At 36.8% G+C, this 26307-nt stretch overlaps 2 protein-coding genes across 3 annotated transcripts; both read left to right on the top strand.

Moving 5' to 3' along the window:
• The first annotated feature begins 23 nt into the window (after positions 1-23).
• On the top strand, positions 24-9415 carry LOC309502524 (uncharacterized protein). 2 transcript variants are annotated; one of them, XR_014207336.1, is made up of 12 exons: positions 24-143; positions 247-371; positions 1349-1468; positions 1553-1600; positions 1677-1760; positions 1980-2045; positions 2594-2654; positions 3026-3081; positions 8700-8756; positions 8837-8865; positions 8950-9103; positions 9201-9415. XR_014207336.1 is itself a non-coding variant. In XM_082174924.1 (8 exons), exons 1-7 carry the CDS (start codon positions 86-88, stop codon positions 2630-2632), a joined length of 540 nt encoding a protein of 179 aa, XP_082031050.1. In that variant the 5' UTR covers positions 24-85; the 3' UTR covers positions 2633-2654; positions 2762-2777. The 2 variants fall into 2 exon arrangements, 1 of the variants encoding a protein (XP_082031050.1); XM_082174924.1 differs by lacking the exons at positions 3026-3081; positions 8700-8756; positions 8837-8865; positions 8950-9103; positions 9201-9415 and adding an exon at positions 2762-2777.
• A 1001-nt stretch (positions 9416-10416) lies between these two features.
• Positions 10417-24676, top strand: LOC309499700 (uncharacterized protein). Its single transcript, XM_082171104.1, has 6 exons — positions 10417-10449; positions 10581-10720; positions 11813-12023; positions 19871-21374; positions 22512-22608; positions 22872-24676. The coding sequence occupies exons 3-5, from the start codon at positions 11966-11968 to the stop codon at positions 22579-22581; spliced, it is 1632 nt and encodes a 543-aa protein (XP_082027230.1). The 5' UTR covers positions 10417-10449; positions 10581-10720; positions 11813-11965; the 3' UTR covers positions 22582-22608; positions 22872-24676.
• Positions 24677-26307: the final 1631 nt, after the last annotated feature.

Raw genomic sequence — 26307 nt, 5'->3', positions numbered from 1 at the left:
TTGATAATGTTTTTAATTCACACGTGTTTTGGACATAAAGCAAAACGGGAGTGAACATGTGTCACGTGTTTGTTCTACAACCCTGATGCGAGAAGTTGGTTGCACTCAGGTTGTCCTGGAAGAGCATGGCCAAGCACTTGCAGGTAAACTTAATTTTTCATAATGCAATTTAATGTCATTATTTGTCTTCTCCAGAAATGTTATTTGACACTGGGGTTAGATGACACTCACATGCTTTATTGCTAGGGACTTTAAGTAAAAGCACAGTCAAAATGGATGATGAGCCAAGTACAGACAAGGCGTCTGTGACAGGGCTGAAGGATGTAATGCTCAACAAGACTGGGTGGGAGCAACCATTCAGCGAAGAAAAGGTGATTTGCTCTGAAATCTTTTAAAGGGATACTTCACCGTTTTTTCATATTAAACTGTTATTCCCTTAACTAAGTTGAGTTGATGCATACCTCTCTCGTCTCAGTGCGTGCACTTAAAGGGATAGTTTACCCAAAAATGAAAATGCTGTCATTTACTCTCCCTCAAGTTGTTCCAAACCTGTATGACTTTCTTTCTTCTGCTGAACACAAAAGACATTTTGAAGAAAGTCGGTAACCAAACGACTGATGGACCCCATTGACTTCCATAGTAGGAAAAAAAAAATACTATGGAAGTCAATGGGGACCAGCAACTGTTTAATTACCAACCTTCTTTAAAATATCATCTTTTGTGTTCAGGAGAGGAAAGTCATATAGGTTTGGAACAACTTGAGGGTGAGTAAATGATGACACAATTTTCATTTTTGGGTGAACTATCCCTTTAATCGCTCTGGTGCACGGCGACACTTTGATAGCACTTCGACTCGGCGCAGTAAAAAGTCACGCTTGTAAAATCCTCTCCCTCTCACTTCTGTCATTAGAACGAACGTGACTTTTTACTGCGCCAAGTCAAAGTGCTTCCAACTTCAAGTGCTATTCCGCCATACATTATAGTTATCCTTTTTACCCGCTTAGAAAAGCGCCACGTTATATTTTGTCACCATACTTGGTCGTGTAACTGTATTTAAATAGGGAAAATGCTTATGTGTTTGGTCACTTCTAACTTCATCTCTGTTTGGTCCCTAATGAATGAACTGGGGTAAGCTAAGTGCTTTCAAAGTGTCACCGCGCGCCTGAGCGATTGAGTGCACGCACTGAGATGAGAGAAGGTATGCATCAACTCATCTTAGTTAAGGGAATAACATAGTTTAATATGAAAAAACGGTGAAGTATCCCTTTAAGCTGATGAAGCCTCAAGTAGGCTCAAGTAGCCTCAAACATTTTGTAATGTATGTTGATAATGTCCCTCCCCCAAATAGCTCACACATATTTTAGACACAAAGCAAAATGGGAGAGAACATGTGGCACGTGTATATTCTACAACCCTGATGCGAGAAGATTTTCAGACCTTGGGATTGGAACGCAATGTGGAGGCAACAGTTAGGATCATCTTAAATTTCTTTGATCCAATTTACTTTTCAAAAATGTTCCTGTTTTTAAGTGAAGCTGTGATATCTTAACAGATTCTGAATTGCTGTTTCAAGAAAATTGAAGACCTCAGCAAATTGCAGGTAAAATGTCATTGCTTGTAGTGTGAATAAAATGCAAAAAGCTATTATGAAGAAATGTGTATGTTTCTGTAATTAGGGCATCCAAGTCTGGACGTCTAACAGCTATGTGAATTCAACGCTGATTCCCCCACTTTGTGCAGATCCCATGTTACATATCCCTGTAAGCAATTATATATATTTTTTCCAACAGTAATATTGTAGTTAGGATTTGTTATTTTAGCATACATACTTTGGATTTCATTGACTGTTTCGATGTATTATTGCTATTGACATTTTATGTGGCATATATGTTGTAAGCATTCTTTCAAAGTGTCCAAAAAGATTTCACAGAGCAAAATAAACATTGTGCACCATTTTGTATTATATTTATTTGTGATAGGTTGATGCTTCTACAAAAGACTGCATTCTATTTCCATCTTGGATCAAGTCACACTGGATGCTTTGTGTAAGTCATGAAGACATTTTTATCCATGTCAAATTGATTTCTGTATTTTGTGTTTTTTTTAACAACCATTTTCAGATTTTGCGCCCAAAGCTGAAACAGGTGTTTTTTCTTGATTCACTGTGCGCGAGTGGTCTGAGTGATGGAAGATACAGTCAAGTGTACAGGTCTTTTACATAGCTCAGTAGTTCATGTTCAGAAGTTCCAGTTGAACAGTTCTTGTTCAAATGTTCTCAGCTGCTGTATGGTGGTTCAGTTCTAAACCATTCAGCATTTTTCTTTTTTTCTTCATTTGTGACGTTCTTGTGTTAATGTCTGATGTGAATTATATGAGGTCATTTAAGTTTATTAACGTTGAAAGTACCAAAACACTAATAACCAATCAACAGTAAGGGGCGTACACAATCAAAATGGGGGACTGTTGTATAGTGTGTTCATAAGTTTAGCAGCAGTGTTATAAAGATAGGGGTGAGATGCCTTTTGAATAGGGGCGTGTTTTGTTGATTTTGAATTTCAACATAATTTCTCAATTTCTAAAAATCACTTAATAGGAGGGTTGCTCAGACTGTCATTCCTGGCCATTGGACTGAGATCTCCTGTAAGGATCTTCCAGTAAGTTTTTGAATCATCACTTATTCTTCTAGTACACAATTAAATTAATTGCTTTCTTGCTTACTTGCTTTTTTCCATTTCTTGATTTGCTTGCAAACCTTATCCAGGAGATTCCAATGCAGCATTTCTCCAATAATTGTGTAGTCTTTGTGCTCATGGTGAGTTTTTATATGACAGTAACATCAGTTTAATTTAGAAACCAAATAAAAAAAGGTCTAAACAAGTAGCCTTTGAATTTCAGTATGGCCTGTACATTTCTCTGGGGGTGGCTTTTGACTTTTCTGAGGTGAGTCTTCAGATCTTTGTTCTACACATTTTTTTTGCAAGCCAGTATAAAAACAGAATTTTAAACATTGTAGTAATGTTTTAAGGCTAATATGTCAAGAATAAGGAAATGGTGGTGTGTACTGCTACTTGAAGACTCAGGGTAAATTCTAATTCTAATAAATTTAAAGTAATGACATTTTAGCATTTTGTAATCTCTCTCTCTCTCTCTCTCTCTCTCTCTCTCTCTCGTGCGCATGTGCGGAGTGTCTGTGGGGAGCGTGTGAGCTGAAGAGTGTGTGGCGTTCTTGAGTGAGTTTCAAACTTTTCCTTCTTTTCTGGGTTTATTCCTTTTTGAATATTGCTTTGGATTAGAGGACAGAGAGTCGGAGCGCTGACTTCTGTCAGCATAGCTGATAGAGATGGGCCCAAACTCCGATGGCTTTTCTTGTTTGTCTGCTCGGCATGCGTGCAAGTGTATGCCGGCAGACGCATCAGTGTCCATTGAGAACGTTTTGGTTGCAATTGGCAGAGAAATAGGTGCACAAAACATCATGTCTGCAATGGTTGTTTTTTTGAAAGAAGTTGAAATGGTCAATCATTTAGTAGAGTGTGGTTTGACTGTTCATGATGTTTTTATTCCTGTATTACCCTTGTCTAACCTCTCGAAAAAAGTAATGTTGTCAAACGTACCCCCGTTTATCTCTGATAAAGCGCTTGAAGGTATTTTAGCGCGTTATGGGAAGTTGGTTGGGACGATTAGGATGATTCCTCTGGGTTTGAAAACCCCAGAGTTGAAACATATCATGTCATTCAGACGTCAGGCTGTTATGATACTGAGTGCTGAATTTGCAACGCTTGAAGTGTCGGTTAAACTAACGGTGCTTGGAAAAGATTATACGATCTTTATCAGCACTGAGTCCATGAAATGTTTTGTTTGTGGAAAATTTGGTCACATTAAAACAGCCTGTCCTCTGGTTAAAGAGGCTCAAACGGCAAGAAATGGAGTTGAATCTGATTCAGGGCAGATTTTGAATGATGAGAGTAACATTAGCGATCTGGCTGCAGAAACTGGTGAAAGCGCAGCGCCCGGTCCGAGCGCTGAAAGGTCCGCGCTTACTGATATCGGAGAGCAGTTGCATCAAGGTTGTAGTGTTGTCATCACTGAGACTGTTGATTCTGGACAGAGTGAAACCAACGACAGTGGGCAGGCTGTTGTTGAGTTAGAGAAATCTAGTGACCAAGATCGGCCTAAAGAGAGTGATGGCTTGAATGAAACGCAGGCTTTAAGTAGTAATGTGTGTGATATTGATGCTTCAAAATCGCAAGCAATGGATAGTGATTCGGACAGTGATTGTTCAGAGTCGATTGCTGATGAATTGTCTGAAGCTAACTCACAGGAAAGTACTGTTGGGAGATTTGCAAAGTCTCGATTTTATACAGTGGAACAACTCAATGATTTTTTAGACGCCACAAAAAATCAGAGAAAGCCAGAAGTTGAAATGTTCTTTGTTGATTTAAGGCTTTTTGTTGAGTCCTCGCTGATTGCCATGAAGAAAGCCACTTTAGAGGAACTGGATCAGCCTAGGCGCTACCGCCTTAAAAAGTTTGTGAGTGCTGTCAGAAAAAGACTTAAAAACCCTTAAAGAGTTATGATGAACAGAAAATATCGGATTAGGTATCTTTTCTTTTTTTTAATCCTGATGGCATCCTTTAACATTGGATCTTTAAATATAAATGGCTGTAGGGATGTACAAAAGAGAACTACTTTAAGTATTTACACCTTAAAAAAGTAGATGTAACTATGTTACAGGAGACACATACCGATGCTTGTAATGAAGTCGACTGGACAAACGAATGGTCAGGGAGCATTGGCCTTAGTCATGGCACAAATCTGAGTGCTGGTGTTGCGTTTTTATTTTCAAAACGTGTAAAAAATGATCCAGACTTTCTAGAAATAATACCTGGACGCCTATTGCGTGCGGATATAACAATAGACAATACTAGTTTTTCATTTTTTAATATTTATGCTCCTAATATAGGAAGTGAACGAAGTGTTTTTTTTGGAAAAATTTCTGAAGAATTGTTGAAATGTCCTCAGGATAACATTGTTATATTAGGTGGTGATTTCAATTGTACTGTAGATCACAAATTAGATAGAAATCATGAGGAACCTCATCCTAGTTCAGCGGGTGTTTTTAAATCTTTAATTAATAGACACAATCTGTTCGATTTGTGGAGAGAGGCTTACCCTCATGTTAAACAGTACACTTGGTTGAAAATGAATTCAAATAAGGTCTCTGCTGCGAGACTGGATCGTTTTTATGTTGAAAAGGGTAACAAAGGAAGATTTTATGGCAGTTGTATCTCACCAACATCTATGTCAGATCACCATTTTATTTCAATGTCTATGTCTGTTCTGCTGTCTAAACCCTATCAGACACACTGGCACTTTAATAGCAGATTACTGCACGATCACATCTTTGTGCACTCTTTTGATCTCTTGTGGAAATCTTGGAGGGAAGAGAGATTTAGCTATACATCTTTAAATCAGTGGTGGGACTTGGGAAAGGTGCAGATTAAAAACTTTTGCCAACAATACACTGCACATAATACAGAAAATTTGAAAATGAAAATGAAGATTTTGGAACAAGAAATTCTTCAGCAAAGCTACATCAACAAAGGAGGCAGATTATTGTCAGCTGACATCAAAGCGAATAAAAGCCTTTTGAAGGATTTATTGGATGAACAGGAGAAGGAAACTCTTGTGAGAACAAGATATTTAAAGCACAATGAAATGGATGCTCCAACTGCCTTCTTTTTTGGACTAGAGAAAAAGCCAAAAGAGCAGAAGTTTTTCCATAAGCTGAAATTTTCTAATGGCAGTGAAACTACTGACCAGCGAGAAATTATAGCTTCTGCTATTTCTTTTTATGAGAACCTCTATCAGTCAGAACACTGTGAGGATGCAGCAGTTGAAGAACTTCTTCAAGGTCTTCCGCAGTTGTCAACGACTGAGAAGAAGGAGCTGGAGGGATTTCCGACCTTTGCTGAGCTGTCGAGTGCTGTGCTGGGGCTGAACAGTGGCAGATCACCTGGGCTGGATGGTCTGTCTGCAGAGTTCTACAAGGGCTTTTGGAATGTGCTTGGACAAGACTTGTATCATGTTTTTCTGGAGTCCTTTAACCAAGGTACTTTACCCTTGAGCTGTCGAAGAGCTGTGCTGACTTTAATACCCAAAAAAGGAGATCTTGGATACTTGAAGAATTGGCGTCCTGTTTCATTACTGTGTACTGATTTTAAAATACTGTCAAAAGCCATAACCAATAGGTTGAAGAAATGTATGGCAACTATAATTCATGAGGATCAGTGATACTGTATCCCCAAAAGAACAATTTTCGACAACCTATTTTTGATAAGAGACATTATTACAGTTGCCAAAACACATCAAGTTGATATTGGACTCTTATCTCTAGATCAAGAGAAAGCTTTTGACAGAGTGGACCATTTGTATTTACTAAAGACTTTGAAGGCTTTTGGTTTTGGGCCACAATTTATCTCTTGTGTTAAATTATTATATAGTGAAACATCTAGTATGCTGAGAATCAATGGTTGCCTGACTAGACCTTTTGCAGTAACTAGAGGCATACGGCAAGGATGCCCTCTTTCCGGACTTTTGTACTCAATTTCTATCGAACCTTTTCTGTCATCTTTAAGGAAACGATTGCATGGATTTGTTGTTCCTAGGTTTCCAGAAATTCCACCTGTGAAACTCACAGCATATGCAGATGATGTAACTGTATGTATCAGAAACAATGATGATATATCTGCTTTAATTTTTAGCTTGGAAATTTTTCAAAAAGCAACATCTGCTAAAATTAATTGGGATAAGTGTACATCCCTGCTACTAGGTGAGTGGCAAAATATAGACCCTCCTCGGCTTCCACAACAATGTAGCTGGATTAAGGATGGTTTTAAGGTTCTTGGGGTACATTTGGGAACCGACCTTTACATGAAAAAGAATTGGGAAGGTCTAGCTGATAAAGTTACGGGCAGACTACAAAAGTGGAGGTGGATCCTTCCAAAGCTATCTTATAGAGGGAGATGTTTAATTGTCAATAACTTGGCAGCCTCAATGTTGTGGCACCGGTTTACAGTGTTGGATCCTCCTGAAGAGCTACTTGTTACAATTCAGAAAAGTTTTGTCAATTTTTTTCTGGGATGGGTTTCATTGGCTTCCTCCTGGGGTTTTATATCTCCCAGTGATTGAAGGAGGACAAGGACTCATAGATTTAGAAGCAAGAATTAAAACAATGAGACTTCAAACGTTACAGAAATTGTTATACTGTTCAGATAAGATTCCCTGGACTGCATATAGCTTGTCTATTCTCCAAGATATAGGAGGAATCGGAATAGATAAGCAGTTGTTCTTAATTGAAAAATCCTTTGTTTCAAAAGTAAGTTGTTGTTTTTTAAAGTTTTATGAGTCTGTGTTTAAAGCTTGGCAATTGTTAAAGAAGGTTAGAAAGGAGAGTGAACATTATGGGGTTTTGGAACCATTATTCTTTAATTCTCTTTTTAAAATAAACTCATCGATTTCAAGTACAGTAGTTGATCTGTTTCTAAAGACTGGAATAGCTACTGTAATGGACTTAATTGATACTACAAAAGGTCAATGGCGTGCGGCTGTATCAATAGCTGATCAAGTTGGGCTTAGATCAGAAAGATATGTTGAAGGGTTCGTGGAGGATCTTAAAAAATAATTTCCTCAATCTTTCTTGACCTTTGTACAAACTTTTTTTGAAAATGGTGAAAAGTCCCTGACCTTTCCAGATCTTAGAGTAGAAATAGGATCTGAATTGGATGAGGATTTAAATATGTTGTTATTGAAGGGATTTAAAGATATTTTGTTTCAGAATGTGGAAAAAAAGATGTTGTATGGAATGTGTGTGAAATCTTTGTTTTATGCTCAATTGAAAAGACGCACTGATACCAAATGGAGAGAATACTTATCCATTTCTACAGAATTAGCTCCATCATGGAGGTGTTTGTACAAACCCCCTATTCCTAAGAGATCTGGAGATCTCCAATGGAGAATACTCCATTGCGCTGTGGCAACAAATAGTCTTGTGTCAATTTAATGCAAGGGTTTCATTTGCATGTCCGTTTTGTAATGTTCTTGATACTGTTTTTCATTGTTTTTCTGATTGTTTTAGATTAATTCCTTTGTTTGAACTGTTGGAAAAAATATTCACTGAACTTGGGTTTATTTTTACCAAAAATCTGTTTATTTTGGCCTTGAAATACAAGAAGGAATGGAAAGCACAGTGTACTCTGGGTAACTTTCTATTAGGGCAGGCAAAGTTGGCAATTCTAAAATCCCACACATGTAAAAATGAGGGGGAAAATATTGATTTGGTTGGAATGTTCAAATCATTAGTAAAGTACCGGGTCGCTGTAGAATATGCCTATTGTAAATTAACAAATAATATTGATTTGTTTGATGCAAGGTGGAGTGTGAAAAATGCTCTTGTGGTGAGAAATGTTTTTGGAGAGTTATGGTTTAATTGGTAAAATTGTGATTTACTGTCATTATTATTATTTCATTTATTTATTTATTTACTATTATTATTATTATTATTATTATTATTTTATTTATTTTTTTATTTTTTTTGTGGTGCAAATATTGTTTTTAACCTAGTTGTTTGATTAAAAGAGTTTTAAAAGTCTCTCTCTCTCTCTCTCTCTCTCTCTCTCTCTCTCTCTCTCTGTCTCCTACAGATCGAAAAAGGCACAGAAAAGATGCTGAGGTTGAAGGCTCATGTGAAGTCAAAACTGGTATGGTAAACAGTTTGAAATATAACACATGTAAAAAAAAAAAAAAGGCCAGTGAAAATTCTTTTTTTTTTTTTTTTCAGCCATGGACCCAACAGGAGGCCTTGCTGATGTACTGTCGAATATTATTTCTTTAAAAAAAAAATTTGGAGTCATGTAATATTTTAAAATAGTTTTTCCATATTTTTATTTCCAGCTACCACCAGAGGTGCTCAGTCACATTCTTCTTGATGTTGTTTATGAAGAAGGAGACAAAGCCTTTCACACTCTGTCACTAGTGTGCAAAAAGTTTAATGAAACTGTCCACCATCCAGGTTTTCTTAAAAAAGCTTACTTTGCCTGGCTGGACAGTATGTGTAAGTATTACTTTATGAAATGAACAAGTTAAGCTAATATATTAAATTCATTTTTTTGCATTACAAATTCATTTTTTCTTTTGTCTTGTAGGTATCGTTGACTGGAAGTCAGTCAATCCGGATGTGAGGAAAGAATACAGGGTGGAGTTTAAGCTCACCAGATGTGATGCCTGTGGACTCCTCTACAAAAACACCACTGGATATTGCGGCAGTGGAAAGAAGGGGGTCTTCACTGCATTCTATTCAGACAAAGAGTTTGATGGCTTCTGTTCTATGGACTGCTACTACAGTATGAATCAGTAAAGGAATGAGTTTTTCAGTTCTATGGACTGCTACTACAGTATGAATCAGTAAAGGAATGAGTTTTGACTTAGAACACAAGCCTTTGATGACATTCTATTGACGTTTCAAAAAATGAATTGTAAAAATGACAATTGAATAAATGTATTTTGTATAAAATGGTGTTTGTTTTGCTTAATTGATTAATGTCACTTAAAAGTTTATTAAACTGTTTTTACTTCATTTTATGGTGAGTGTTTGATCAAACACGTATATATGCCTTTATACAGCAAAAACACTTGCTGTACCATTATTATAAAAATAACATTACTTTTAGTTTGTATGTACTTTAAATGAAAGTTCAAACTAGCATGACTTTAATAGTGTCAGGAGACATTTTTATCTTTAAAATAATAATTTAATTTGTTTTTTAATGATATTTTTATTTTATTATTTAGTTCAAGTACAGACATTTCAAGTATAATGCAATAAAAAAAAAGATTTACACAAGACATTGTAAATACAGCTCAAAATGTGTAAACCAGAGAATAACAGTAAGTATAAAATGCACATAATACAAATAAATGCAAAAATAAAAGTTTATAATATCAAGGTAGTTACAGATATTTTCAAAAACTTTGTTTTGTGATCTCATGTTTGAAAGGCTTTCAACGTATACTGTGAGATCAGTGTTATAAAAGGTAATATATGAGTTTTTTTTTATTTTTGTCTTATGAATATAAAACTTTGCCAAAATAATTGAATTATATAATTTTGTTTTTCAGAAAAATATGTGTTTTGGAAACAAAGTAAAATGTCATGAGGTTCTAAATTAAGACAAATGTTTCTCATATCTATTTTAAAGTCAGTCCAAAAAGAAATAGAAAAAGGGCAATACAAAAATAAATGTTCAATATCTTCAAGTGATGTGTTACAAAAAGTGCATTTATCACAAACAGAATGTTTTTTAATGATTGATCCTATAAAAAGTCGCGGTGGTGATGACGTCATGTAACCCGTGCCATACCTACTGTCTATGCGCCATACAGAAGGTTTCGAAGGTAACGTACTTTTGAATGTATTCTTAATATCATCATTGCTATTTTTACAGTGAAAGAAATGTATTTGGTCTTGTATAATTGTTTGTTGACCAAAAGTGATTAAGTTTATGGCTCGCTTTTATGCGGATCAGGAAGCTTTCGCGTCCAATTGTAAAGACCTCACGGCACGCCCCATTACTCCTGGCACGCCCCATTCCTTTCCGACCTCGTGGCACGCCCATTGCTCCAGCCTGCAGTTACCTCTACTTGGCGTCGAGTCTTCTGAGGTGAGGTGAGGAGAGAGCATTTCGCGTTGTTTCTCATATTTACACAACCATCACACACACTTTATAGAGTTTGATTAAGCGACAGGCTCATTTCTGTATTGTTTTCATCGACCACAGCGATACTTGTGCGTCTTTTCTGGCGTCTTCCTTCTGAAATAAACATTTAGTGCAGCAGCAGCGAGCATGAGGAGAATATGTTGAGTTCATTCAGACCTGAGCGAGTTTGTGTTCGTTTGTGTGATTGTCTCGATGTTTGTGTGAGAACTGTTACTGAATGTCAAGTCAAGAGTTAAAGTTTGAGATCTGTGAGGGGAATTGATGAGCTTATAGCCTAATGAGTTTTTTTAGGAACATTGTCAGTTTTGAATAACATTATTGCAATGATTGTAATTACTAAAAAATCTAAATATATTATATTGGCATTATGCTGTTGTAGTTATTTGGATGAGGTGGTTAATTAAGTTTTTTTTTTTTTTTTTTTATGTTTTATTTGTGTCAGATGGTGAGAAGCAACAGTATTATCTTTCAGTAGAGCAGTTTTACAGGCTTGTATCATCATGTATCCTGACTCACATAATGTGTTTCTAACAGCAAACACTCAGAATAAAGTGAGATCTGCTGATGATCCTGAATGGCTTGTTGAATGAGTGTTGATAGTCTGAGGCTCATCAATATTAACAGATCTGCTGAAAACACTCTTTATTTCATGACATTTCACATTTATTTCATTTATTATGCTGATGTCTTCAGATCTCCTGTAAATAGGCCTATACATTTAAAACTTATTTCATTGGTGTCAGCAGACTGAGGGTATTAGTTGCTGGTTACTCTAGCCTATGTTTATTTCTGTGTTTATGGTTTTAACTTTTTTTACCATTATTTATATTTGGAAGAATTTAAATTATTTATAATCATTTCTTTATTTCTAGATACCTCTATTTTAATGAAGAAGCAGAATAATGTTAGGATTAGCATTAAAAATAATGAATTGGCATCAGTTACTGTACGATCAATAGATAGACAGACAGACATAAATGCTTAGAAGTGTAATTTATTATAAAAACAAACTCAGTAATTTATATTTTTGATTTTGACAGTGAAACTCCTCCCACTGCAATCACATCATCAGTGAAGCTCCTCCCACAGCATTTCTGTAAATTCCCATCAGCTACAAGTGAAGACGAGCATCAGAGCATCAGGAAGAGCTGAAATCTGCAAAGACTGAGTTTATTAAAGAGGACAGTGAGAACATGAGTGATCCAGAACCCTGCAGAATGAAACACACTGAAGATCCTGAAGAACAAAGAGGTTGGTGTTTATTCTTCATTCATTCATGATGCTGAAAAACATTCATGTTAGAAACATTCAAGCACTTCATCACATTTAGATAAACAGTTCAATTATGAAATGGTACAGAATGTTTTTGTTTGTTTTCAACAAATGGTCAGTAAAGGGAGGTTTGAGAAATTTGTATATTGATTGTCAACATCAGATCAAGCTAAATACTATTTGATATTTTATTTGATATTTATTTTATAGCCTATCTGGTTCCCAATTTGCAACAACATTACCAGAATTTTAGTCATTTTCAACATAGTTTACACTTTTTTTCTTTAGGAATAATCAGTTAACACCAAGTTACCGATAAAATTGTATTTGTCAAATATCATGTAAGTTATTCATAGTTATAGAGATTCTTCTTACAGTAACTTTGGTAACAGGGTTGATGAATGTGATCAACACTGTAGTGTGTGTAAAAACTTACACAATGGATTGAGATTATTTACTTGTCCTCCTAGTTGCTACAGAAAGACCCCAGATGATGTCACTTCCTGAGTGTCACAGTTTTAAGTAGGGCTGCAGAATATATTGAATATATCAAAATATCGCAAAGTAGGGCTGAACGATTTTGGAAGATAATCTAATTGCGATATTTTATTTTTTTAAACCAATATTGCGATTTAATATGCGATTACTTTTTAAAGCCACAATATGTAACTTTTTTGCTATGTTATCTATGTTATATATTTTTTTTAGTTGTGTACTTACATTATCCCGACTGTTTCAAACAACTTTCAAACCAGGAGAAATTTGTAATTTAATTCGAAGACACGTCCCGTTTCTTTATTTCCGTTTTGTCGCAGTCAATGGCGTCATATCCGCGTTATCCCTGGTTTCCACTCGTACTGCCATGGCAACCAGAGCCCTCTGATAGTAACCAAGGCGACTGACGTGGACAACTTTGTAGTTCGCAATGTCTATCTGCACACTGTTGTTGTTTCGTTCAAACATTATGGACCATGGCAAGCAGACTTTGGATAAAAAAAGGAGAACTAAAACGAGAATCAATATCAGCGCAGTGTTTTCGAGATGCCTAGAGCTCCCATAGACAGTATATGAGAGCTCCACGTCCGAGACTTCGACCACTCCTACATGTACTTTATTAAACAGGTGAGCACATTTACATAAAACTAATCAATGTTATATACTTCAACAATGATAAAATGTTAGAATATGATCTGTATGTTATTCTAATGTTGATCTAGCTCACTGCTAGTCTCATACAGACAAACTAACACATACATTTCAACACATTCAAATGCAGTTTAGTGGGCTAATGTAATGTTAGACTGGGTGAAACAGCGCTGCGTTACCTCACAAGTTTAATTTGTCTAATAAACTGACCTGTGAGTTGTAATTCTGCACTCGCGTGTAGTTCGGTAGAATGAAATGTCCATATTCCTTTTATATCCGCGGGACTCGCGTCGCGTGTGGAGCTGATAGCTGTCTCTTAGCAATCCCGAACTGCTTCATATCACAGTCATGATAAAAGCATCGATGTATTTACTCATCCATAAACATTATTAGATCGGTCGGCTTGACATTGACGACAAGATGCATAATTCTTAGCAAATTTTGCGTCATCAAACTACGCCTTTGTTATTGTAAAGAGGTTAGCGACCCCTAGCGGCGAAAAAATTACATATTGTATGTTTAAGTTCTTTATCTTCTGTATTATTCGACAAAGACAAACAATAAATCATTGTATAGTAGGGATGGGAATCTTTGTTGTGGAAATAATTCTATTCGAAAAGTGAGGAGGAAGGAGCCAAGTCGAACCTTTGAAAAGTCAAAGTATCAAAAAGTTTATTTCTTGCAAGAAATTGGCATTCACATTAGGGCTGAAACGATTCATCGAGTTACTCGATTTACTCGATTACAAAAATTCCTTGAGGCAAAAACTCTGCCTCGAAGCCTCGTTAAATTCCTATGACGCGCAGGGATCTGATTTCACACGGACCGTTGTTCAATGTTCAGGAAGCACACCATAGCGCGTGATACATTTTGAATTTAGTTGGCGCGACGGTGGAGAGTCTGATGTCCATAAACGGCAGAGAATGTCTAAAGTTTGGGATCGCTTCCTTTCAGCGTCGCTGAAACAAGGTAACGATTCTGTCCCCCGCATTTATTTTGACCCAGCGCCAATATTTCCGCCCGTGCCTAAGCCTATACATTGATGTTCACTGATTTTAATCCCATACTGTATTTGTAGTGATGCCGTGATGCGGTTTGACTAGATATGATGTTTAGCTTTGATGTTTTTAAGTAGTAAACGTATTCACGTTCAATTGCAAGAGTATAGCCAAAAAAAACAACCTTCACACACACACACACACACACACACACACACACACACACACACACACACACACACACACACACACACACACACACACACACACACACACACACACACACACACACATGCACCCTCGTCTCTCTCACGCGCCAGTCAGGCCAATTGCGGCAATGCATATGCTTAAACTTTTATGTAGCCACGCAACAATAATTTCAGCATGCATTCACTGTATACACCGGGACGTGATGGAGGAACAAATATTGTATTGCAGTCTTTGCGAGACCTTGTTTAGTCTATGTCACGTCTGCCAAATAGTTACAGACAACAACAAAAAATGAAACTCCCCAGCCTGCTTCTCCAAATCCACTCGTACTTTTGGGGAAGACATAATCAGCTACCAAAGTAATTGAGCATAGAACATTTTCAATTAACAAAAAAATATAATACTACAAAACGTGATAATATACTTAAACTAGCCTAAGTGAAAAACAAAATGCGGTTATTTTTCTATTTAACAAAATGCATATTTGCAATAAAACATTCCCCTTTTCAAAGCTACACTTATTTTTTTTTATAAATTGTATACATTGTGTACCTGTTGGGCTTGATATTTTATATTCATTTCATTTATTTTTGCTCTCCGGTGGGTAATTTGCAGAAGGTGCAATCCTTTTTTTGTAATGTTGTATTAAGAAGACAAAACTAAGGCCAAATGGCCTTTACTATTTAAGTTTGTATTCATAGTTTTACATGTTAGACATGTTTTACAGTAAGTTGACTTAACTGTATTGTTATATAATTGTTGGCACTGGCACTTATAAACACTAAATGGGTCAAGATTGCAATAGGCTTAGTTTTGGAGCCAAATGTTGGAGTTGGAATAAATACCTAATTTTCGTTATGCATTATTTGTTTTGGTTGTTTAAAAACACACAAAATTTTTTTATCCGATTACTCGATTAATCGATCGATTAAGTGCTAGATTAATCGATTACAAAAAGAATCGATAGCTGCAGCCCTAATTCACATACAGAGAGCATCTGATATGGGAAGGCAAGAGGTTAGTTCCCCTTGCCAAGGTTATATACCCTTAACACATCCTGGTCTGTCTCAAAAGATCGCCTTGTTTACCTTAAAAGGAAACGTCTTTGTTCAAGATCTCTTGTCTAACATAAATTTCATCTAGACAGAACAATACCATGTCTGCAAAAAGTTTCCTGTTTTTAGAAGCTGCTCGAATTCACACATTTTGCCTATCTCTCGTTCGATCAAAGCTGCGCACATATTTTTCACACTTGAAGTACACAATAGGTCACTTGGAGTACACATAGTCTCTTTGCTACTTAGACTATAACCCAGAACATTTTGTTCCTGCAAGCTTATCTTAACTTATGCATTTCTAAAAGCTTGGTTACATATCTTTAATAATGTGCTTTAGCTTATATGACTATATTTATTTAAATGCTTATGAGTAAAAATAATGTTCACATTAATAAAAGTTGTACACACCTAGAAGTAAAAACACATCTAAAAGTAAAAACACATCTAAATGTAAAATTTCCATTACAATCTTTTGGCATCTAGTGATATACTTTTTTTCTTAATTTTTATAATAACACTTAAAATCATTATTTAATCACATGTGTCATTATACGCATTTTTAAAAATAATTATTAAATTAACATGTTACATGTTAAGAATTTTAAATAGGCTATATAAACTAATATAGCTTTAAAATACAAAACAAAGAGGAACAAAAGCAAAAAAACATTACAAGCAATTAAGGGTGTCACGATTTCGATTTTAAATTGAAATCGATCGAAATTAATGCTCAATCTCGATTAGCGAATCAAAAAATGGAGTCGTCGATGCTGCCACGCCCCATATGCAGTGTTGCCAGATTGGGACGGTGATTTCCAGCCCAAAAGCTCACCAAAACCCGCCCACTACAAGAAAAAACCGCCCAAAATTTTACTGCCAAAATAATATGATATAATTTCATATCATTACCGTCATTCAAGTTCAATTTGTATCTCCTTAAAACAAAATAACAATGATAAAATAAAATAAAAAATGAAAAAAGTCCAGGAAAACAGATCAAAACAGGGCAATAATTAAGAAGAATTAGCCAATATGACTAAAATGTCCAGGTGGACACTGTCAAAACGGCAATCAAGAAATGAACCGATGACTTTAACCCTCGGAAGTATGCAGAACATAACGCAGAATTTAGCAGTCAAAACGGATTCATCGTTGATTCAAACCTTTGTCAGCAGCTGTCAGGGTCGAGTATAGTGCAGTCTGGACGGTGTAAAAGTTGCCGATGTCTGGTAAGGTTAGGCTAGTGTGCACATGACCATGGACATATTTCACGTCCCATATTTGATTTCATTTCAAGTCATTCAACTGTGCTCTCCTCTCAGATTTATAGTTATAGACAGTCATATCATATAGTTATCTCCCACCACATGTACTGTAGCCTACGTTTTTAGAGTTGCTCACTATCTCACTCTTTACTATGTAGATACAACTTACTGTTTAGTAGACTATATCACTTTGGCATTAGCGATCACTTGAGTATACAGCTACAACTTATCGCGCTCAAGCGCATCTGCCTGCTGATCGCTGATTGGCTAAAAGTGCGTGCTCGTCGGTGATGTCAACACCAATGCCAGCTGACTCTGCATGGGCGTGTGTGTGTACAGTCATGATGACTGACTTTATAGACTACATGCACACTTTAGTTTAGTTTTTTAACCAATTAGACTTTAAAATGTAGATGTTTGAAAACCGCCGAACTGACCCCAAACCAGCCCAAATTTTGTCCACCCGCCCAAACCCTTTTTTACCCGCACAATCAAATTCAAAACCGCCCAATTGGGTGGGAACCCGCCCAATCTGGCAACACTGCCCATATGTCACATCACCTCGGCTTGCCTGTAATAGGTAAAACTTCTTTTCTCGAGAATATTGAAGCCTATATTTTAAAACGCATTGCAGCTGCACAGCAAGAGCATCATATCTCGTCTGAGCGAGCTGGCTGTGCTGCGGCAACTGCACAAACCTATGGCGAGTTAGCAGTGGCGTGTGGTTCAATGAGAGCACTTGGCGCCCTGCCAACCTCGAGCGCGACAATTTGGATAAAATTGCTGTATAAATTCAGAGAAAACTCGCCAAAGGACTTTAGGTTTAAATCGACTGAAGCGAAGTACCTGATATGAGCGAAATAGCACGGCAAGGCAACGCAGTACTCGTTCCCTTATCTCTAAGGGAACCGAGGTTACGCTAGTAACCAAGTACGTTCCCTTACGAGAACGTTCTCTCCTACTGCGTTGCAAACACTGTGGGAACCCAATTTAAAACGCCGTGCTATTCGCCTGTGACTGCTCTGAGGAGTCCAGGGAGCCCCGGGACTATAATAGCCAGGTAATAGGTTATATTGTTTTAGTTTCCAATTGACTGAAGATGTAAGTTATTGTTACATTATGTTGTTAATAAACATTTTAAATTTGACAATGTAGTCTGTGGTACATTGCGAACAAAGGTCAGATATTGTTATATTGCATAAAAGTCTAAAAATGGCATAGCTTGTGCTTTCAATTTTTTTTTTTTTTAATCGAGAATCGAATCGAAACCGTGACCTTAGAATCGAAAATGTAATCGAATCGAGGATTTGGAGAATCGTGACACCCTTACAAGCAATAAACAAAGAGTGCTATCAGTATTTAAAAGTAGGCTGTCTGAACGCTTTCCATTGATCTTCTTTCCATCTTCGTGAACGCGTGTCGACCGCTACCGGAAGCCAGTTATTTTCATTTATAAAGTTTTAAATATGTATATTTTTACGACAAAACCGCACGGATTACCCTCATAAGGCCTTCGTTTATCCCCCTGGAGCCGGATGGATTACTTTTGTGAAGGATGCATGCACATTTTTGGGACTTGAAGGAGGTGGACCCCATAACTTGACATTCTAACCACTGAAAGATCTTTTTTAAAATAACTGAAAATGTGTTTGTCTGAAAAAAGATTGATACATCTCGAACGGCTTGAGGGTGAGTAAATCATGGGTTTAATATCATTTTTGGCCGAACTATCCCTTTAATCGTTCAGCCCTATCGCAGAGGTATATATCACAATATGCGTATCGAAACGGCTTGCAATAACTGAATAACTTTTGTAGCTTTAATAAGAATCAGAATTAATAAGACATGTTTTATTTTTACATTTGATTATTCAGCTTCTGTTGTTAAATAACCCTAATGTAGGATAAGCTGAAACCATTGTTAGGGGGGAACAGTTTAGGACCCAAGGACCAGGTGTTTGAAAGAAGACCTGGAGTCAGAATTATAATAAATTAAAGAAAAGTTTTACTGAAGATAGTTTGCAGTTTCATCAGCAGAAGTCAACACACACACAGACACACACACACACACACACACACACACACACACACACAGCAGTTATATCATTTCCAAGGTCTAAGCTACGTCATTGCTTACAGGTTGAATGATTCTGATTGGTTAAGAAATAGATAAACATAGTAATTTTCCACACATATACAGATAGAGAGAAGCACATCTACATCGATTATGCGGCTGAAACTCGGACCCTGAAGTTAGGCACATCGTGACCTTCCAAGTCGCAGATTTGGGTTGCTGGGTGCCAACATGTCCCGGACAACAACTCAGTCAATCTCCAATAATGCCAGTGGTTCCTTAACCTGTAACCAAGAAGACTAACACACACACACACCGACACACAGCTTTTCCAAGGTTGGATTTGGCCAGGCTCTAACTATAAACAGGAGAGTCGTCTCAAAACATCAAGATAACAAGTTCTTTCTCTCAGGATAGGAAACTTTAGTCTAACTGTAAAGTAAGACTTTAACTGAGAAATGGTCCCTTAATATATAGAAGGATTCCAACACCCCCCCCCCCCCCCCCCCCCCCCCCCACAGCTTTTTTACAGACAAAAGTTCAACATATAACAAAAAATAATAATATTTTTTTTCGAAAATAAACGATCCACTCCACTTGAGTGCTGAACGCTTGTGTTATTTCTCACAGGATAATTCACTTGAGCTTGTGTTTCTGGTGTCCCACTTTCACATGCGCATGAATGAAAGTCAGTGCAAGGAAAAGTCTAGTGTGAATGGCCATTAATAATTCAAACGTTTTAGTAAAATAAATATCAGTCTCAAAGTTGGTGACAAAATATGGCAGTATTGTATATTTTTATGTTAGTATGTCAGATAATTGTCATTGATCAAATATATTTAATAATGTTTTCTAAAGAAACATGGGATTTGTGCCTATAATGTTTTAAAAATAATTAGAAGATAAGTTTTCCTCATTCATGGAAAATTTCAAGGGCATATAATCAATTTATAAAAAGGTTTAACCGTTGTCAACTTTCTGCTATCTACACTTTCATGTCCTTTCACTTTATATTTCTCTTTTAATTATGTTAATGTACTGAAAATGAAATTTAATATTTTTTTCTTTCATGTCAGACCTGATGGAAGAGAGCGAGGAGAGTGAAGAACTGAGTGAAGTGGAGGAGGAACATCATGTCAAACCTGGAGGAAAACCTTTGAGTCGCTCAAAGACTAAAAATACATTTTTAAAGAAAAGAAGAGCCAAGAAATCTTTCACCTGCACTCAGTGTGGAAAGAGTTTATCAAGCAAACAAAGTTTTGAGCATCACATGAGATTACACACTGGAGATAAACCGTTCACATGTGATCAATGTGGAAAGAGTTTCACAATTAAACATAATCTTGATGTTCACATGAGAGTTCATACTGGAGAGAAGCCATTTAAGTGTGATCAATGTGGGAAAGTTTTCAGTCAATCTTCACACCATAAATTACACATGAGGATCCACACCGGAGAGAAGCCATTCATGTGTGATCAGTGTGAAAAGAGATTCTCAAACAAAGAAAGTCTTAAGATTCACATGAGGATCCACACCGGAGAGAAGCCGTACACATGTGATCAGTGCAGCAAAACATTTGTCTGTGCATCACACCTGAAGTCACACCTGGCAGTTCATATGAAGGAGAAGCCGCATTCATGTTCTGTGTGTGGAAAGAGTTTTTCACTGCTCCAAACTTTACATGACCATCAGAAAACTCACACTGGTGTGAGAGAGTACATGTGCTTTGAGTGTGAGAAGACTTTTACTAGAGCGGACAGTTTAAAACAGCACCAGAGAATTCACACTGGAGAAAAACCTTACAAGTGTTCACACTGTGACAAGAGATTCAGTCAGTCATCAACTTTGAAAACACATGAGAGGATCCACACTGGAGAAAAACCTTACAAGTGTTCACACTGTGACAAGAGATTCAATCAGTCGGCAGATAAAAAAACACACGAGAGGATCCACACTGGAGAGAAGCCGTTCCCTTGTGATCAATGTGGGAAGAGTTTCTCAAACAAAAACAATCTTAATGGTCACATGAGGATCCACACTGGAGAGAAGCCATTCATGTGTGATCAGTGTGAAAAGAGATTCTCAAACAAACAACATCTTAATGTTCACATGAGGATCCACACCGGAGAGAAGCCGTTCACATGTGATCAATGCGACAAAACATTTGTCTGTGCATCACACCTGAAGACACACCTGGCAGTTCATATGAAGGAGAAGCCGCATTCATGTTCTGTGTGTGGAAAGAGTTTTTCACAGCTGCAACATTTATACACACATGAGAAAACACACACTGGTGTGAGAGAGTACATGTGCTTTGAGTGTGAGAAGACTTTTACTAGAGCGGACAGTTTAAAACAGCACCAGAGAATTCACACTGGAGAAAAACCTTACAAGTGTTCACACTGTGACAAGAGATTCAGTTATTCATCAAATCTGAAAACACATGAGAGGATCCACACTGGAGAGAAGCCGCACACGTGTGATCAGTGTGGAAAGAGTTTCTCTGTTAAAATTCGCCTGAAGCGACACATGAGGATCCATGCAGTGGAGAAACCACATCACCGCAGTCAGAGATCAAGGTAGGGCTGCACGATATTGACCAAATGTGATATTGTGATATCGATGTTAATTTTGATATTTTTAAACATGTAAAAGTTATAGGAAAACGCATGAAAATAGATTCATAACAAATAAACACAAGGTTTATTTCAACTGATAGTCATATTGGACTGGTACAACATGAATAAATACATAATAACCATGTCTACAGAACAGGACATGTTTTACTGGTTGTATGTACACTACAGTATAAAAACTATAAATAAAGAGCAAGTCTACAGAACAGGACATGTTAGAAACAATCAAAATAAAAAAATAAAAAAAACAAGTAAAAAGAAAATGTCATGAGAAACAGAGCCCATCAACAACCGTGTAACCTTTAGAAGGCAATTAAAGGGATATTTCACCCAAAAAGGAAAATTAGCCCATGATTTACTCACCCAACACTTCCCCTTAGCAAACCAACATATTTATTTAAAAATGTACTATAAACAGTAGATGGCGGCAGAGGACCGCTTATTGACTTATAAGCCATTTCCACTCCATAATAGTTTTTTCTAGGGCTGCCACTAACGACTATTTTTGTATCGATTAATCTATTGACTAATTTAGTAAAAAAATGTATTCAAACATAAAATAAAAATAAAATAACTAAATATTAGTAATAACAATAATAAGTCTGAGAAAGTCAGCATGTTCTGAATGTCAATATATCCACATGTTCTGGGCTTCTGTTCAGCACAGCTAGATGAAAAAAATAAACAGGACTTCAATAGTGAAACGCCAAATGAAATCCAAATTTCTATGAAATCCTTTTTTAAAGCAAAAGTAAAGTAGGGCTGCAGCTATTGATTATTTTAGTAATGAAGTATTTTGCCAATTATTCCACCGATAAATCGAGTAATCAACAAAAATGTGGTAATAAAGATAGATCCAAGTAAAACAACAGCCATTAAAATACAAATATATAATAAAAATCAATAATTGGTTAAAATAAAGTATCAAAGTAAGTCATAATTTGGGTTTTATTGAACAACACTGTTAGGTTACATGATCAAGGTCACTATTTTTTTAACATGTGATTAGCCTTAGTACTTGAAATATTGATTATTCCTCTCGCATCATGTCTGTAAGAAATGAAACTTGTTTGTTTTCAGCAGAACTGCCAGAAAGCATCTGGAAGAAGAGGACGGAGAGAACGCCAGTGATCCAGAACCTGCAGAATGAAACATCAAGATACTGAAGAACAAAGAGGTTGGTGTTTATTCTTGATTCTTCATGATGAAGAACATGCTGATGCTCACCAGATTTACATTGTTTCATGACCAAACTAGTGTTTTAAAACACAAATCATCTTCATGACATTAAAATAGATCATAATCGTGCACAGCCGTTGTGCACCAGATTTGATGAGATTAAAATGACTATTGAACTCGGTGATCTTGACTTTGAACTTCACTTTTCATTTCACGTTTGTCTCTCATTTGAAATCTCACTTGATTTAATGTTTCTTTTAGACCTGATGGACGCGAACGAGAAAGGAAAAACAGAAGCCTAAAAAACTCTTCACATGTAAATGAAGTCTGAAGATTCACATGAGGATCCACAGCGGAGAGAAACTTTACACATGTGATCAATGCGGGAAGAGTTTCACTCGGGCCTTCGTTCTGAAATCACTTCTGCCTGTGGAGAGCACCAGAAAAATTACACCGGAAAAACACTTTCATATTCAGGAGCTGAAGAAGAGGCTGTAACACTTTTAACAGAGACATGAATCTGATATTAATTGTAACTTGTTCATTGTTTGAGATCTGTCTCATTAGTTTTAATTTTTATACATTTTTGTACTTTAAGTAATGATTGATTAAACTCATTATAATTTTATCAACAGCTTGCTGTTATTTTCCAATTTTATTGTCTGCAGATTCTTCTTGCTTCAGGAATAACTCCATATTTTTCCGTTCTGAAAGCCAAGTATTACGTTTGTTTCTGGGGCTTCACAGCAAACACAGAACGTTCCCCTAACATTGGTATTTGGTTCCTGTTTGGTTATTGTTTTGGGAACTAAATATTATTGTTCTAGGATTGCTCTTTTTATTTTTTTGCAACAATAAAATAATGTTCCCAAAACATTGCAAGATAGTTATTTTTAACAACATAGAAATGTTTTATATTAACATAGAAATAGTTACCAAATATAGAACTGTCCTCAATGGTTATTGTTTATATAAATATGTAAACTAACTTTCCAATTAAAACGCTGCAGATGTTTTTTTGTGTAATGATCTGTACAGAGCTCTGAAACTAGTTTATGCAGCATTTAATAAAAAAGTAGCTATTAGATTAATCAAAACACATTATATTGTGAATGTGAAAAGCGCAGAAATCATAAATTCTTGGGTTTGTATATATCTTCATTTACTACTTCATATCTTCATTTATCTGCACACACTTCTCCAACACGCGTCCAAAATAAGAAGGAAAATGTCATCTGAACAAGTACAGTAAGTAACGTCAGCCACTTTTGTTCTGATCAACTGGTGATTAAATCTAACAATCGCAAAGTTAGCTCAGATCACGTCAAACCGTGCAAATTGTCATTTTTATACTTTGTTCTCAAATTGTTATTGTTATCAACACTACGTGACTGTATGTATTTAAGGCTATATATGATCGGCCACCTGCAGCATCCTCACACACAGAATAGCCTACTAGCCGAGACTCCTCTTTTATGTATTCAGACGTAACGTAATGATGCAGAGACGAACCGCGGCAAGCTCATATTTGCTGTGGAAACCCACCAGTACCACTCAAATTAGAACCCGTTAAAAGCTTACCGCTGTGAATCAGGCTATGGTAAGGAGATGAAAATGTTGTAGAGGTGGGTCTAAAATACAATTTTCACCTGAGATTCAGACCTAGATAGCAACCTAGTGCTACCAGATGTGGGCCGGATCTGGGCCGACACTATGTTGCTGTCTGTGGAGCCAAATTACTAGGGGGACAAAATTACTTAAGGAAGATGGCAGCATCATTATTTATTTTTACACAGAGATTGGTTGGTCTGTTAGTAAAATCTGTTGTCTTTAGCAGTCTTTGTTGCATAATGAACAAATGGAGACAGTTGTTTCCAAAAAATGGGGAGAAGCACTTTTTATGTTAGACCGACAAAACGACAAATACAAATACATTTATAATGGGTAACAGACATTGTTGGATTATGTTATGATGCATTAATTCTGGATTATGTTATGATGCATTAATTCTGGATTATGTTATGATTCATTAATTCTGGATGTACTGGCGGTCGTTTTATATATATATATATTAGAGCTGAAGATCTTTGCCCGAACCCGACGGGACCCGACGGGTTTGGTCGGGTTCGGTCTTAATTTCTATTATTTTACACGGGCTCGGGCCGGGCTCGGGCTCGCGCTTCGGGTTGCGTGGTAAATGAGCGGTCAGGTGATGTGTTTAGATTAGCGTGAAAATGGATCTTGAGGAGGTGAAATGGAGGCTGGTCTCTGGAGGACTTATTTTATTTCTTTGTTCCAACTTCCAAGTGGCCTCTAGCCTCCGTTAGTCATGAATAAATGATGTTAAAAAATGTATAAATTACTCCTTTTTTTTACGAAAGACAAAGCTGTGTGCGTGCGGCGCAGTCTCTTTTTTCCTTTCTCTCCCTTTTCCGCCGAGTGGTGCGTGTGCCGGCTCGCGGTGTGAAGCGCGTGTCCGCGCTATTCTCCGACACTCTTATCACTGCTGATAGACGGCCTTTTGGACAGTCGGGCTGTAAACGGGTTCGGGCTTTTAAAAAGCTGTCAATCAAAATGTACTTGTCGGGCTCGGGCCAAACTCTGTCGGGCTCGGGCCTTTTCGGGCCGAACTTTTAAGGCCCGATTACAGCTCTAATATATATGTGTGTATGCAATGTATTTTTCCTCTCGAGAAATGCCTTAGATAGGCATGGGTCATGTGCACTTTTGGTACTGGAGTATCGCGGGGGTTTCTGAGTTAGTGATCTCATGTGTTGCATATAATAAAGTGGAGAAGAGTTCAAACGGCTATCGTTTATTGTTCTCTCATTTCTGAGTGTTAGGCGAACCCTGTATGAACACTCGGCCACAAATGCTTTTTCCTCAGCGTCCGTCTGTCTGCTGGCAGATGACCATTAGAGAGTGTTAAATTTGGCAAGTTTAAAAACTACAATATGCAATTAGAAAAAGAAATCAAATAAAAGCTGCCTTACAAATGGCCCGTAACTAGACAGTGGCCAGAAAAACCCGGTGCTTGAGCACTACCTAATCAAACAAAAGGCAGATTAGGTAACCTAGGTCAAACTTTATTACATTCATTAATCAGGTGTCACAGCCCCTCCTCTGCTTTGCAGGGGCGGTTCCTCCTGCAGGCAGAGGAGGGTCGTTAGTGATTGGAGCCACCTGGGCTCAGGGTATTTAAACTGCTTCACTAACCACTCTCTCTCTCTCTGCTCCTCCAGGTATGATCCTGTTTTGTTTGTTCCTTTATAGTTATGTCTTAGCTTTTCCACTCAGTCATGTACACACACAGATTCACGCATCCATGCATTTTACATACACCTTACATTATGACATTCCCACACCTCATTTCCTTTTCTTTGTTTAAAGTTAATAGTTTTGATTTACAATAAAGACAACCTTTTTGATTGGCCTATACTTCTTGTTGGTGTCCCCTCATTTTTGCCACAGGCCATGAGCCAGCTTGTGACAAATGGGGGCTCGTCCTTAAATTAAAAGTTAATTGTACTTTAGTTTACTTTAACATTTTGTCATAGTTGATTAATTTTTATTTTTTTTGTTTATTTTTTTTGTTTTATAATTGATACTTTTGTTTATTTGCAGTTTGGTTTATTGGATTATTGTTTTGTAGTTAACTTGGGTTCATTTTGTTAGTTTAGTTTAGATTGCCAAATTG

The sequence above is a fragment of the Leuciscus leuciscus genome, assembly GCF_965113295.1.
Source record: "Leuciscus leuciscus genome assembly, chromosome: 1".
NCBI lineage: Eukaryota > Metazoa > Chordata > Actinopteri > Cypriniformes > Leuciscidae > Leuciscus > Leuciscus leuciscus.
Note: the sequence above shows the minus strand (reverse complement) of the source record. Positions and strands in the feature narration are given on the sequence as shown.

Excerpts from the sequence above, each read along its gene's own strand:
- LOC309499700 (XM_082171104.1), top strand. The coding sequence starts at position 11,966 with ATGAGTGATCCAGAACCCTGCAGAATGAAACACACTGAAGATCCTGAA. Across the intron at positions 12,024-19,870 it reads AGATCCTGAAGAACAAAGAG|ACCTGATGGAAGAGAGCGAG; the intron begins GTTGGTGTTTAT and ends CTTTCATGTCAG. Across the intron at positions 21,375-22,511 it reads CACCGCAGTCAGAGATCAAG|CAGAACTGCCAGAAAGCATC; the intron begins GTAGGGCTGCAC and ends GTTTGTTTTCAG.
- LOC309502524 (XM_082174924.1), top strand. The coding sequence starts at position 86 with ATGCGAGAAGTTGGTTGCACTCAGGTTGTCCTGGAAGAGCATGGCCAA. Across the intron at positions 1,601-1,676 it reads AAGACCTCAGCAAATTGCAG|GGCATCCAAGTCTGGACGTC; the intron begins GTAAAATGTCAT and ends TTCTGTAATTAG. Across the intron at positions 2,046-2,593 it reads AGTCACACTGGATGCTTTGT|GAGGGTTGCTCAGACTGTCA; the intron begins GTAAGTCATGAA and ends ATCACTTAATAG.